The 14,988-nt window shown below is 35.9% G+C and overlaps 1 protein-coding gene across 4 annotated transcripts in view; it reads left to right on the top strand.

Annotated features, from left to right (window-relative positions):
• MATR3 (matrin 3) overlaps positions 1-11,393 on the top strand; it is a 48,445-nt gene extending 37,052 nt beyond the window's left edge. For 3 of the 4 annotated variants that reach the window (XM_039367033.1, XM_039367034.1, XM_039367032.1), the window contains 13 exons: positions 1,252-1,313; positions 2,124-2,165; positions 3,170-3,270; positions 3,612-3,661; positions 4,561-4,686; positions 5,040-5,165; positions 5,277-5,447; positions 5,777-5,908; positions 6,314-6,357; positions 6,461-6,842; positions 8,918-9,254; positions 9,796-9,917; positions 10,388-10,438. In XM_039367033.1, the coding sequence (XP_039222967.1) occupies positions 1,252-1,313; positions 2,124-2,165; positions 3,170-3,270; positions 3,612-3,661; positions 4,561-4,686; positions 5,040-5,165; positions 5,277-5,447; positions 5,777-5,908; positions 6,314-6,357; positions 6,461-6,842; positions 8,918-9,254; positions 9,796-9,917; positions 10,388-10,438 (1,746 nt within the window). Of the gene's footprint in view, positions 1-1,251; positions 1,314-2,123; positions 2,166-3,169; positions 3,271-3,611; positions 3,662-4,560; positions 4,687-5,039; positions 5,166-5,276; positions 5,448-5,776; positions 5,909-6,313; positions 6,358-6,460; positions 6,843-8,917; positions 9,255-9,795; positions 9,918-10,387 lie in introns of all 4 variants that reach the window. The other variant, XM_039367031.1, reaches the window with a different exon arrangement.
• The last annotated feature ends 3,595 nt before the right edge of the window (positions 11,394-14,988 follow it).

Here is a 14,988-nt window from a genome sequence, read left to right as displayed (position 1 = left end):
ATAGGTGCTCCTTTTTATATTTATATAAAATTCTGTATTAAGTGGTACAAATGGGCAGAGAAAATCATTCTTTTTGAAATTCATCCTGGTTGGTTTACCTCTGAGATATCAGTTACCATTGTTTGCACAACTGCAAGCCTGTTCTTGTCATTTGGCTAAAACAATTCTTAAATTAAAATGAGGTTGAGATTCTCTGGATTATAATTCTGCAGTTGGTCCCAGTTCTGTGCTTGTGGAAGCACTTATTAATTTACTTTAAAACAGCAGTTTGTAATTAAGGCAACATTGAAAACCAGTTATTCTATGAAGGTAAGATGAAATGGGACTATTTGGTTTTATTTTTTTCTTTTATGCTGACATTTTTTTGAGCCAGTAATACGAAGAAAAAAATGTAAAGTGAATTGATTTTATGTAGGCGTTAAAAACAAATTTTAAAAGCAGGCTAGAGCTAATTGCAGATAACAGCTAGTGTTTAATATTCTTAATATTAAAACCAATAATTGAGCTTTAGGGGTGTAAGTGTACAATCTTGACTTTTAGTTAACTACTGCTTTTGGTAAATACAGATTTAAAAAGCAGCATGAAACAGAGCCTGTTTCTCCTTTTCTCCCCATTATCTTGAGGTGAAATTGTTGTTCTGTTTGGTTGAAGGACAGGTTGTTGGATGTGATTAGCAGAGCTGTACATATAATGTACATTTAGAATTTTGTTTAGTTTTTTTCCCTTCCATTATGCAAAACTTAGAATACTAAACTTGCAAGCTGTTGTGTGCCCAGCAGTGATTTACTGCTGATGGAAAACATTTTTCTAGTGCAGTAAGAAAACATTTACCAGTATCTCTAGCTACTGTATTGCCCTGAACTCCCCATCAAGCTCCTTTTGAGAAATATTCTCACAGCCAAGATAAGATATTACATGGCAAGCTGCACTTGTGCAGAACTAGTAATGCTTTGTTGTTGTATTTTACATATGCAGAAGTATTTTGCACTAGGCCTAGTTATATATCTTGAAATAATTTGAAATTGAAATATAAACAATGCATGCTTTCATGTCTTGGAAACACGTGAACTTAAATTGTTTCATGATAAATTACTGTGCAGTACACGAAACTCAAAATAGATTCTTGTTTGGATGTCAGTTTCCGTAACCTTTTTAATGATAGCACAAGTCTTAAGGCAAAATCTTCTGTACATGTTGACATAATGTTCTAAAAATTGTGTTTCTGATCATCCTAACTTTGTACTTCTGCAGGAGTGGAATCAACATATCAATGGAGCAGGTCACAGTCGACGTTGTCAACTTCTCCTTGAAATGTACGGATTTGAACATACATTTTTGTTTACAACCGTACCGTTTTGCTTGAAAAGGAAGCATTTATTCTAAAACTTAATATAATTTTCTTGGATTGTATAATAATGTTGTTGTTGTTAATTGCGAAGTCGTGTCCGACCCATCGCGACCCCATGGACAACATTCCTCCAGGTCTTCCTGTCCCCTTCCTGTTCCTGTATAATAATAGGCTGTATTTTTAAGTTGATTGCTTATATACAGATTTGAAAGCTGCTACTTCTTTTAATTTAATGGGCCCTTTTTGACCACATATTTTTAATATGATTTACTGGGGGGCAGATTTGTAGATTACTTGTCTACACAGAATTTGTTTGATCCTGAACCTGCTGCAAATCTGCTAAATTGCACGATTGCAGTATTATGACTTCTATTCCCATCTCAGTCTCCACTGATAAAATAAATCTACATATTTTGTTTCAGCTGAAAAATCTGCTGTTGACCTAAATAATAAACCTTGCTATTATGATTCTCTAAATTAAAATGTATGGAAGCTTCCAATACGTATGTAGTAGAATCTGTAATTTAATGTATTATTTATAAACGCCTTTAGAAAAGATGCATTGCATTGTTTAGATACACATTGATGTAATTCAAAATCCAGTACTTTTAAATTACTAAGAATATTGGTGTTGACTCTGAAATTGTAATGATCAATTTATGCTTATTTATACATTTAAAAACTTCGGGCTAAGATCCAAAATACAGTGCATGGTATTTCTAGCCCCAACAGTTACGTTCCAGAGAGTGATTTGTCTGACTTCTTTTTTTTAAAGATACCCTGAATGGAACCCTGATAACGACACTGCACATGGATTGTAAGTAAAGCTTGCTTTCTCCCATTTTTAAAAAAAAATGGCACAAGAGAAATCAAAGGGGGAAAATGATGTTTCCAAATTATGAGTTGCATGATAGTTTTACTTTGGAATTAGAAAAGTAATTTTCTACTGTACTGCTTAATTATTTCAATAATCACAAATTAGGAATAACGTAGGAAAAAAGGCTTTTCTTCTTATTCAATTTGCTAATTAGTTTAGAGCTTTTTAGCTTTAAAATAATAAAAGAGTTAAGATGTACGGAATCCTGGAATCGGGATATAGTTATATATCATTCCTGATTCTAATCTTCCTTTCCCTGGAAAATATTCTCTCAGATCAAGTCCATTTCCTTCTGTCCTATTTATTTCTTTGTTTCAGTTGAAATCTTTTAATATTTCATGTTTTCTTATGCCAGAACATGCTCACTGTCCTTTTTTTTTATTGGAACATATACATACAATAAACACATAGATAAAACTCATTTCTCCCAGTGTTTAAAACTCTCATTAGATATTGAGTGATTTAAATAGAGTTGTTTATATTTTGCATTAAAAAAAATAATATTTTCCTAATGTACACCTTCTTGAAATTTCTCTGATTAAGTTTGTCCAGTGTCACAACCAGTGAGACTGTAAAATATAATGTTTCCATACAAACTGAAAGTGTGAAAGTAGTATAATTTAGAATCCTACATTGACAAGCTGTTTGAACTTTGAGTCTATTTCTTACATTTCTAATTATAGGGATATATTGGAAGTATCTTTCTGAGGTTCAAAAAGAAATGTTTGATAGCATTATCTGACATCTGTGTTGGTACTATTCAGTCATATTGATAAATATTACCTGCAAATATCAAACCATGGAAATAAATTGTTATTGATGGGTTACTGTTTATTTTCATATATCTGATTTCTTACAACTTATATGCACAAAGCTGAATGGGAAGTTGTGAAAGATTATATTTCCCAAAACAAAAGATCTCTGTGTTCGTGTGCGTCTTTTAGGGGTGATCCATTTATGTTGCAATCAACAAATCCAGCCCCAGGAATTTTGGGGCCACCTCCACCCCCATTTCATCTGGGAGGACCACCTGTTGGGTCAAGAGGTAATAAAATTAAATTAATTTCTGATAGGACTATATATCAGGATGTAATCATGCAGTGTGGAGTCAAATCATCCACAGTAGAACTTTTTAAATCAAAGTATGCATCTTGATAACATTGTTATCTGACATTTACAGTAGTACTATTTGATCATATTAGATAAATAGTATCTGGAATTGAGGTGTGACTGAATGAATATTACTTTGAGTTATATTTCTTTGATATACTAAAATTTCAGATATATTCTAAGTCAAACTGTTTAAGGTTCTGCATTATCATATGCCACAAAGTCAGTATTCTTTCTAATGAACTATTATTTTTTCCCCTTACACTGTATTGATAGCTGGGAATGGAAACATGCAAGGACCTAGACACATGCAGAAAGGCAGAGTGGTTAGTATTCAATTCTCTGTAAAATTAATGTATGTTTACATTTAAAATTTGTACTCAATAATTGGTTTTACTTGAAGTGAGTATCTGCTTTTAACGAAAGAGGCTGTCCATTATCTGGATTATATATACCTTTTCAAACCATATGTTTACAAGTTTAAGTTACCACATAAAGCTACAGATAGTCCTCAAGCTACAACCACAATCGAGACCAGAACTTCAATTACTAAATGATGCAGTTGTTAAAAGAGTCATCACATGACTGGATCCAATTTTGTAATCATTTTTACTGCAGTCATTAAGCAAATCACATTAAGTAAATCTATTTTCCATTGATTTTGCTTGTTGGAAGACAGCTGATAAGATCACAGTTACATGCCTGCAGTATTCTGCAGCTGTGATAAGTGTGAGCTGGTTGCCAAGCACCTAAATTGTGATCACATCGCTACAGGGACACTTGTGGTCATAAGTACAAGAACCAGTCTTAGCTGCAAATCATTACTAATGGATGTAGAGTCAAGGACTGTCAATACTCAGTTCGATGTTGATCATGTGAAACTCCAGCCTAATTTGCTAGATAACAGACTGTCCTAGCTGCATGTATCTGTTGATGAGCAAGGTGAATTGATACCCTCAGGTCTCTCTTCAAGATACTGTGTCCACATACTTACTAATAAGTGCATTTGCAACGCTGGTTTATGAGGATATATTTGCAAACTGAGTAACTCTTGTGAGTGGTGTACATTTCAATTTAAGGCAGGATATAATTGTGCATTTTTGTTCCATTGTTTTTATTGACTTGCTTGTTACGAATTTGCTTAAAATTTGCTTCTGAACTAAGAAAGTTCATTCCTATGTTCATTTTACTGAATGTATCGGTTATTATTACTGACAATTAACAGGAGACAAGTAGAGTTGTGCATATCATGGACTTTCAGAGAGGGAAAAACCTGAGATATCAGCTACTACAGCTTGTTAAACCTTTTGGAATCATCACAAATCATCTCATACTGAACAAAATTAATGAGGTAAGTATTAGTCATTTCATATGATAGAATATTTTTAATACAATATAAACATCAATCATCTATTGGCAGTCAATTTCTTAAGCAGTATATAAGTTAATTGAAGTACAGGATTTGACAGGAACAAATGTAACTAAGAGAAGGAAGCATATCTTGAAAAAGAAATCTGAAGAATGCCAGATATCATTATTTTAAAAACAATGTTTACATACTTGAAAGAAAAAGATTTCTCTGCAAGATTAAGATGTTTATTGTATATTTGTAGCAGCAAAATAACAATATTAATACAATTCCTTGTTTTTTTATTCTTGTTCATCTTTTTTGGGGGAAAAAAAGTTATTTTTGTTTTATTTTAGGCATTTATTGAAATGGCTACCACTGAAGATGCACAAGCTGCAGTGGAATATTATTCAACAGCACCAGCCCTGGTTTTTGGCAAACCTGTAAGAGTCCACTTATCACAAAAATATAAAAGAATAAAGGTAAACCATAATTTCACATTTCTTTTCTAATGTTTAATCTTCTTATTGTATGATGTCTTATACTAAAAACTTAATGTTCAATATAATGTATTCATGTTCTTAACTCTTCAGGAACCCGAAGCAAAACCTGATCAGAAATTTGAGCCTGCAAAGCAACAGCTTGGTCGTGTGATCCATCTTAGTAATTTGCCACATTCGGGCTATTCTGACAATGCTGTACTTAAATTAGCCGAGCCCTATGGAAAAATAAAGAATTATATATTGATGAGAATGAAGAGTCAGGTAATTCTTGTAGTAACATAAGAAAAGAGTTTAGTTACTTAAGTAGAAATGTAGAATAAAAAAAAATTCTTGTATGTAGTGACTGAGCACCTTTTGCCATCTTTTTGTTGTGGTAATTTAGGGAAACAGTTTTTAGCAGCTTTTCATCCCTAACATGCTTCATGTGCGTATGAAAATTTAACCTGTCCACCAGAATTAATTATGTATCTGTTTTATCTTTGCTACAAGATCTTATATTTGATTTATGATTTTAAAAAAATCACCTAGCTTTATCTCATAAAATCGGTCATTAAAAATGTAAATTGAAATCTTGCATAATTTTTCTATAGGCTTTTATAGAAATGGAGACCAGAGAAGATGCTGTGGCTATGATGGAACACTGCTCCAATAAAGCCCTTTGGTTCCAGGGCAGATGTGTGAAAGTCGATTTATCTGAAAAATACAAGAGATTAATATTACGAGTAAGTACTTGAGTTAGCATAAGTTTGGGATCTTGAGTCCAGTAAATAATACAAAGAATTTCATGTATATAGCTGTTTAATGTGCATAGTGAAATAGGAGTACGACTGGTTATCATTAATGTTTGAATTTGAATGCGAGACTTGTGTTGAGCTTTGGAAACACAACATGAGAGCAGAAATTTTCCTCCCCATTCCAGTCTCTAAATCTTGACAAGAGGCTAATAATCCCTGTCATTCTTCCAGAGGAAAAGCCTACGTTAGTAGCTTGCAGATCCTTATTAAGTTGCTGTAAGAACTGTAACAAGATTAATTCGGAACTGCTGGTGATATATATTGAAATATCTGGCATTTCTGTATACTACAGAGCATATTTGTACCACGTCTTAATTTGAAATGTTGTTTCAGATTCCTAACAAAGGAATGGATTTGTTGAAGAAAGATAAAGCAAGGTAAAATCCTTCTGTTAATTGATTTGCTTAAAAATACAAAATGTCATAGAAGATACATGTTCTAATGTCATAGATAATACACGTTCTTTTCCTTACAATATAGAAAAAGAGGAATCTCTCCAGATAGCAAAGATTCTGGAAGTGAAAAGAAATGTAAGACTGATGATAACGAGAAAGGTGAAAGCAACAGTACTGAAGGCAAAGACGACGAGAGAGACGAATCAGAGAGGTTAGATGCAAAAGACGGTGGACAAGGAGATCAAGAAGAATCCAATTTACTCCTTGAATCTGAAGATGAGTTGCTGGTGGATGATGAGGAAGCAACAGCATTACTGGAGAGTGGCAGCTCAGCAGCAGATGAGACCGATGTTGCTAACTTGGCTGATACAACTGCTGAAAAAAAGGAGGCAGCCGAAGATGCTGATGCTGCTGCCAAACCTGAAGAGAATACCACAGCTACTTCAACTGCGAAAAAACTCAAAAAGGTAACACTGCTAAAAAGAGATGTGTGCTTTAACCAAGAATAGTTTTTTTTATTGTGTTTTTTGCATGTTAGAATGTTTAAATCAGACTTTGGGAAAGAAGCTTTTTGAATTGTATGTGTACAAACAATTTGCTTCCTTGGCAGTTGACTGTAATCTGCATTGATGTCCTCTTTTGTAGGTTGCCATTATTGCATGACAGAATGCACTTTAAGTGCCAATAAAGGAGAATATTTGTAGCTTGAGGTTGACAGTAGAGATCCTTGGTGCTCTCTGAGCTTGCTTGTTTTCTTGCAGACATTTCATTACCCAAACTATATAACATCATCAGTGCTAGTAAGGAGTCTGGTTTGCGGTCAGCTTATATTCTAGCGCAGGGGTTCCCAACCAGGGGTGCTCGCACCTCTTCAGGCTGCGAGACGATATTCCAGGGAATGCGAAAACTTGGACTTTCAAAATTAGTGTATATGCATAATTCGTTGCTGTTATTTCATACTTTTGTAAGGGGTGCGAGAAGTGTTCTAGGGGTGCAGATATAGAAAAGGTTGGGAGCAGTCGTGGGATTCATCTGGTTTGCACCACTTCGGCAGAACCGGCAGCTAATTTTTTGTTGCCCAGGCCAAGAGTGGACTTCTGAAATCCACACAGAGAATCGGTTGTTCACATATTTGAAACCCACCACTGGGTGAGAGCCGCTGTTCTAGTGGCTTGCCCTGAATTTTAACTAGTTCAGTAAACGTAGTACATGAAGAATTTGAGTATCCTACCTACTTATGTTGTTCTAGCACAATGGTTCTCAACCTGTGGGTCGGGACCCCATTTGGGGTCAAACGACCATTTCACGGGGGTCACCAAACAACGCAGTCCGCCATTTCCCCCCCCCCCCTTTTCCTTAGCTGTGCTACTCCCTTTTAGCTACTCCCTGAAATTGTCCAGGCTGTCTCTGCCCTGCTGAGCCAGCCAAAAGTCCCATTCTGCAAACAGTGCTGCACCAGTTGAGTAGTCCTCGACTTACGACCGGTTGAGTAGTCCTCGACTTACGACCAGTTGGGGGGGGGTCGGGGCATTAAAAAGGTTGAGAACCACTGTTCTAGCAAATAAGCAGCATCTGAAACGGGGGCAAATTGATAACAATATTTTTGCAAAAAGGTTGTTTATGGAACTGAGCTAAAGCAAAAAAAAAAACTTTTTGAGACAATTATAAACCTTGAATGCTTTCTATATGAGAGTAAAACATTTTAAAAATTAAAATTTCACGTCAAGAAAGGATTGACGCAAAAATATTTATTCTTCTGGCCTGCATGTGTTACCAGTTTCTTTCTAGGTACAATTTAAAATCCTTGTGTTGGTCTATAAATTTAAAATCTTTGTATTGCCATCTTCAGCTGCTTTATGGTTTGGTGCCTAAATATTTTAAGAACCCCCTACTTCAACCAGTGTAAGTCTGACTGATAGAAAAATACTTAAAATCTCACTTTCTGAAAGAATTTTGGAGGAAGGCCAATGAAATGAGAAGGTAGCACCTGTCTATGGAAGTCCTAGTATTATGGATACAGATCAGGCTGTTTCCTTCACTTATGGTTTTTCAGAAAATGTTAAAAACTAAATTGTTCAAAGGACCTTACATGTGATGCTGGCACACGTAAGGTGGCGCAGCAGTTAGAGTGCAGTACTGCAGGCTACTTTAGCTGACTGTGTTCAGCAGGTCAGTGGTTCAAATCTCACCGGCTCAAGGTTGACTCAGCCTTCCATCCTTCCGGGGTAGGTAAAATGGGGACCCAGATTGTTGGGGGCAATGTAAATATATATATATATACATTGCTTACTGGTGTACACCGCTTAGAGAGTGCTTGCACTTAAAGCGGTATATAAGTCTCATAAATAAATGCTGTTTTGTTTTCTTGTTACTTTGGGGGGGGGTTGCAAATGTTGATTCACATTGGTTTTAAAAGTATTAGTGTTATATTTGTTAGATGTAATTGTACCATCAAACTTAGATACAAGAATTTTTCAATGTGTAATTGAGAACCCACAAAAAGCCATGTATAATAATGTATTAAAATACGTTATTTCAACAGCGACATGTAGGTAGTTTTCCAAGAAGTATGAAAGGCTTTGTCACTCTTGATGAAGTTGGTGATGAGGAAGATGCAGATCACCAGAAACAGTACAAAGCTGGCCTAATGAAAGTGGTTGTAAAAACTGAGGACGATTCAACTGAAACAAAAACAGAAGAAATGGAGCAGGAAGATGAGACATTTGAAAATGGCACTAAAACAGAGAACTTAAAGTTGGAATCATCTGAAGGGGCATCCAGCACAATGACAGATGAAAAAGATAACACTACCATGCAAGAAAGTAAAACTATTCATGATGAACATAGAATTGGACCGTATCAGCCAAATATTCCAGTTGGTAAGAATGGTTTCCTTTTGGATAATATATACTACATACCGTATATGCCGGCGTATAAGGCGACTTCCGCAAGCATTAAAATCGGCGCCAAAGACGGAGGTCGTCTTATACACCAGAAATACTGGTAGTTTCCGGCGTATAAGACGTTCTAGGAAGGCGACTCGGCGACAAAGACGGGGGTCGTCTTATACACCGGGTCACCTTGTACGCCGGCATATACGGTATGTATATCTACAAGCAAAAATGCTGGATGCTTTAAAAAAGCCAATAGATGCTTGACTGTCAATTCTGTATTGTATGTAAATAATTTTTGAGACCTTTTAAATGTCTAATAGAATGGCTCACCCTAAATAAAAATATTTAGATCTTTAGATTTAGTTTTTAAAAGGTCATTGATTTACATTCAGAATCTAACTTACTCTGTTCAGTAAAAATGAATTAGAGCAATTGTCTCCTTCCAGCTCTATGATTCTGTGATCTTGACAACATTCTAAATAGTCTATGTCAAATTTGCAACTTTCTTTTTGTGCTCTATATCTAGGTGTGAACTATGTTGTTCCCAGAACTGGATTTTACTGCAAATTGTGTTCCTTGTTCTATACTAACGAAGATTCTGCGAAAAAAGTTCACTGCAGCAGCCTTGCACATTATCAGAAATTGAAGGTAACGGAAAATTTATCAAGGTGCCATTTTCTGTTTCATGCACTTTTTGAAACTAATTTTTTTTAATAGATAGCATCTAAGAATGTAGAAAAATTACTGTTCTAGGAATGAGAATCTGGACAATTCTGTAAAACTGCTAGAACACTCACTGGGATGGCAAAGCAATATCATCTAAAAGAGGAACAATACATTTCACACATACCTACGTACATGTTTAAAAGAAAAGGTCAAATGAGAGATTTCATGCCACTATGTTTGATTTGTATTGCATTTAGTGAAAGTCTCTACCAAGAGGATAGAATTGTTTACAACAGTCTAAATTGAAATAAATCACAGCGTTAAATCTTGATCATGTCAAGTATTTATGTATATATGCGTTGCATCCGGTATAATTTTGCTGAATTAGGCATTACAGTTAAATATGCCTTGTTACTTAACAAGTTTTGATTCAAGTCTCTTCTGTGTTACAGAAACATATGGAGAAAATGGCTGAAGATCTGAAATCAAAAACAGAGGCTTAAATGAAAAGGGGGAAAGGCATGCCAATTTAAGGAAAAATGTTTTATTTTTGTTGCTAATCTCAATACAGTAAAATTGGGAATGCTATACTGCATAGATCTTAGTGAAATAGAAGTTTAATTCTGTAATGTGTTTAATGTTATGGCAAAATATACACTGTCAAATCTTTGTTCAGAAATGGGATGACATTCGGCATTTCTGTGCAGATTTAATCTTGAGGTACTGACATCTGTTTTAGCATTTGAAGACCACAAAAAATGTCATCCCCATTAATCTTTTCAAGCTTTACATTCAGTTAAATATAAACAGTTACTATTTTTACCCGCAACATTCCACATTCTAATATAAGTCCAACTGATATTATTGTTCAAGGGACTTGCATTATTTCATTTCACTTTTGAGAGTGTTTATCAAATTTGTGTGGTTTTCTTTTTTTTTAAAAAAAAGTGGAAATGCTTTTTGTTGGTGTATTAGGTAGTTAATAGGAAAAGTGATAGCCAGCTTTAATAAATCTTGTGTTTTCTCTGAGTCCTTGTTTTTCTGTCCTATTTTAATAGGAACTCAATTCTTGCTCTTCCGACCAGTATTATTTTTCCTGGGCTCTTGCTTGCAATTGAATTTAGTACTTTTTCATACATCTCCAGTATAAGCAAAAGCAACATTTGAACCATACATTGTAAATAGTTTTCTTTTTTATGTTTGTACTTCAGCTCTAATCCTAGACCAATTACTAACATATAATTGGACTTGCTTCAAAGTATCCTACCTAGAATTGGAGCATACATCTTGAGATTGGTTTCATCCTAGGACTGTGCTTTTGATGTACCTTCACATAGCTAATATGAGTAGCAGTTTGTGCGTAAAATCTGTTTTATATTGTTATTACTTAACAGCTTACCTATATGTGAATTCAAGTTATTATAGTGTCAAACCAATAAACCAAACCAATCGAGTAAACTAAGCCTCGCTTCTGTTTACAAACAGTTTTGTGTGCTCATTGACTAGATTGTGAAACAATAAGAGTTTCCACCCAAAAAAAAAAAAAAATGACATTAATGTAATTTGCAGCAAACATGAAGAACCAGTGGTCTTTCGGAATTGCTGCTTCCAATACTACCATTGCTCATACATGGAAGGGTTTCTGGGCCTTGAAATGTTGATATTATAGTTAAATGTTGCATGGGTAGTCCTGGTAATTGGGATCAAAATTTCAGTCACTAAGCAATGCAGTTACTGTAAAACGCAGTATCACATGGCCACATTGCTTAGCTGTGTCAATCCTGGCAGTCCCTGATATGATCATTAAGTGAAAATTGTGGGTAATTAAGTAAGTCGCCTCTTGTGACTTTCTGCCAGCTTCCAACAAGCAGAGTCAGTGGTGAAGCCAGTAGCAACTTGCGAGTCCTAGGCAGCTCACAAGCAGGCTGGCAGCTGGGTAAATGGCTGCCACGGCCTGCTGTGAGCATAGCTCCACCTTCTGTTGCCCCCGTTGCCTCAGATATCTCTTTTACCATCTGATGATGATGGGGCACACCAGGTCAGGCCCTTCGCAAAGCCCCAGCTGCCCCAGCTCCATAGTGCAAAGCTGCAGCCATCTCAGACTAGGTTAGCACCAGAGTATGAAGCTATAGCTGTCCCAATTCTGTGCTTCACTGTCCCCCACCTATCTTTCACTTTCTTGCTCCCGCTGCTGACAAGGCACATCTGGCCTGGCCCCTTGTGACATAGCCCAATATTTCATGAGGAAGCCTGGCAAGGTTTCAAGGCTTCACGCAACCTCAGGAAGACGGCCTTGTGTGCTCAGCGGCGGCCTCATGATGGGGCATCCTTTGTCAGCAGGCACAAGAGGACGGTGAAGATCAGTTGGGTGTGTGGAATGCATGGCAGCAATAGATATTTAATGCACAGCGCCAAAAGGGCAGAGAACTGGAGGGGGGAAAGCTAGGTGGGAATTGCTGAAGCACACCCCATAAAAGCAGCTGGGTTGCCAAGCACCCAAATTTTGATGCTATGCCCACAGGGGCACCCCAGTGGCCATGGCAATGCTGTCACTGAATGAATTAAGCAGGGATCACTTGTAAGGCCACTGCTTTCTTATCCTTGGTATAAATCGTTACTGAATGAACATTCTATGCTATAGGTCAGGAGTTCATTATTTAGCCTAGCCTAAGAAATCCGGTTAAGTCCCAAATGATTTGGAGATCCCTGTTGAGGATTTATTTATTTATTTAGGAGACTTATATACCGCTTTAAGTGCAAGCACTCTCTAAGCGGTGTACACCAGTAAGCAATGTATGTGTGTGTGTATATATATATATATATATATATATTTACATTGCCCCCAACAATCTGGGTCCTCATTTTACCTACCATGGAAGGCTGAGTCAACCTTGAGCCGGTGAGATTTGAACTGCTGATCTGCTGAATACAGTCAGCTAAAGTGGCCTGCAGTACTGCACTCTAACTGCTGCATCACCTCGGCTTTCTTTAATTATTGAGGGAAAAATAGCTGTAGTCATGTACTTTTGAATAATCAGTTGGATTCTTTGTAGGATCGACTGTAAAACCAGTAATACAAGCCATTACCCATAAATTTATGTAATATTAATATGTGCACTTCTGAAATCATTATAAACGTCTATTAACATATAGAATCACTATGCAGAAGAACAAGAAATCGATATGGAGGGCAGTGTTAAAGAAAAACATTTTAGAAATGCTGGAGCTACTAAGGACTAAAAAAGTTAAAATATTTTTGTTAATTTTATTGGTTTTTAATAAACAGTAAAAAAAAACAAACCACCCTCTTTAAATATTACAAATACAGATAGTCCTCGACCTATGATCACAATGGAGTCCAAAATGTCTGGTGCTAAGTGAAACAGTTAAGTGAGCTTTGCTCCATAGTTGTTAAGTGAATCACTGCAGTTGTTAGTAACCCGGTTGTTAAGTGAATCTGGGTTCCCCATTGACTTTGCTTCTCAGAAGGTGGCAAAAGGTGATCACATGATCCTGGGACACTGCAACTCATAAATATGAGTCAGTGGCCATGCGTCCAAATTTTGATCACGTAATCAAAGAGACTGGACAGCCATTTGTCCGAAATGGTATAGGGTTTCCTGCCTTAGCAGGGGGTTGGACTAGATGACCTCCAAGGTCCCTTCCAACTTTACTATTATTATCATGGGGATGCTGCTACGGTCATAACTAAAAAACAGTCATAAGTTACTTTTTAACGTGCTCTTGTAACTTCAAACAGTGAACAGTTTTAACTTGACTACCTGTAAATTATTCTCCCCTGTAGCCTAACTTTTTTCTATATACAATCCAGAAATCATTTTCTTTTCAATCCTAGTTCAGGAAAAGTCTATTAGAGGTTACAAGTAAGAACAAATAGTTCAGTCATATTCCATCTTTTTGCTCTGCACAATCTTGACCTCTAAATCATTTCTATGGCATCCCAGGGTTTGTTATATCATCTTTGGCATTCAACAGACATCTTCAAAGCTTTTACCAACCTACTTTTGTAAATCCAATAAACAGCATCATCCAGGATATTATGTCACAGCTGTTCCATATCCAGATCCTTTATTTATCTTTTTGTATTCTGATTTTGGTAATCTCAATTATATTTTCTTCAAATTCTAATATCTATATTGGGTAAAAGTTTTTTTAAAAAATCATCATTTAAAAGTTATCCATTGAAATCTATAACCTTTCTGAGATATTAGTTAATAATGTTTTTTTTAAAAAACTCGTAAGATTAAAAAAAAGTTATAGCAGGTTAGCATTTTATTGCTTTTCTGCCTGGTCCTTCAATTCCTTTTAGTATCCATTTATAATTAGCAAGTCTTGGTCCCTAATATGGTTTTAGTTCCGTTTCAGTTGCTTCCCATGAGTAATTACGTACTTGTTTTTCAAATCTCACAGCAAAAGTATAACATACCAAATCTCTCTGGTGTCCCAGTCCATTTAAAAACCTTAAATCAAAATGTTTATTTTTTGTTTTTTGTTACTTGTATATTATTTTAAATTCCTACGTTTCTGTTTAAAATTGTTTTTAATCCAAAGAAGAAGATAAACTCATCAGATGTCAAATTAAGCTCACAGTTTGAAGATCTCTAATATCCATAAAGAGGTTAAACTGAACAGTTCCATAATTGATTAGAAAGTGAGTTTGGTTGGCTTAGTGTTCTTATAAAAAGCTCTGCCACTGCTGAGAACAAAGCTGTCATCTCCCTTGGCTTCCAGACCTCCAATCTATGGGAAACCACTCTCTCCTCACAAAGAGTTGCCATTCAGAATACTCACAGGCAATTTCCCAGTTTCTGCTCCAGAGAGATCCGAAGAACTTGTAGACGTTTTTGTTCCTCACAGCAGCCATTGTTTTTGCTCATTCGTGGAAAAGTCTTCAGCCAGGAACAGTTAATTTTTTAGAACTAAAGATCCCAATTGGATTCATTACTTCTCTGCTTTGCTCTATTTGTGCTCTCACTAATTTATTGTTGTCTGTCAAATAAGTAAGATGGCTGTAGCTAAGAAAAATTCAACT

The sequence above is a fragment of the Crotalus tigris genome, unplaced genomic scaffold (genome assembly GCF_016545835.1).
Source record: "Crotalus tigris isolate CLP2741 ecotype Arizona unplaced genomic scaffold, ASM1654583v1 scf7180000020523.1239640, whole genome shotgun sequence".
In the NCBI taxonomy this organism is placed as follows: Eukaryota; Metazoa; Chordata; class Lepidosauria; order Squamata; family Viperidae; genus Crotalus; species Crotalus tigris.
Note: the sequence above shows the minus strand (reverse complement) of the source record. Positions and strands in the feature narration are given on the sequence as shown.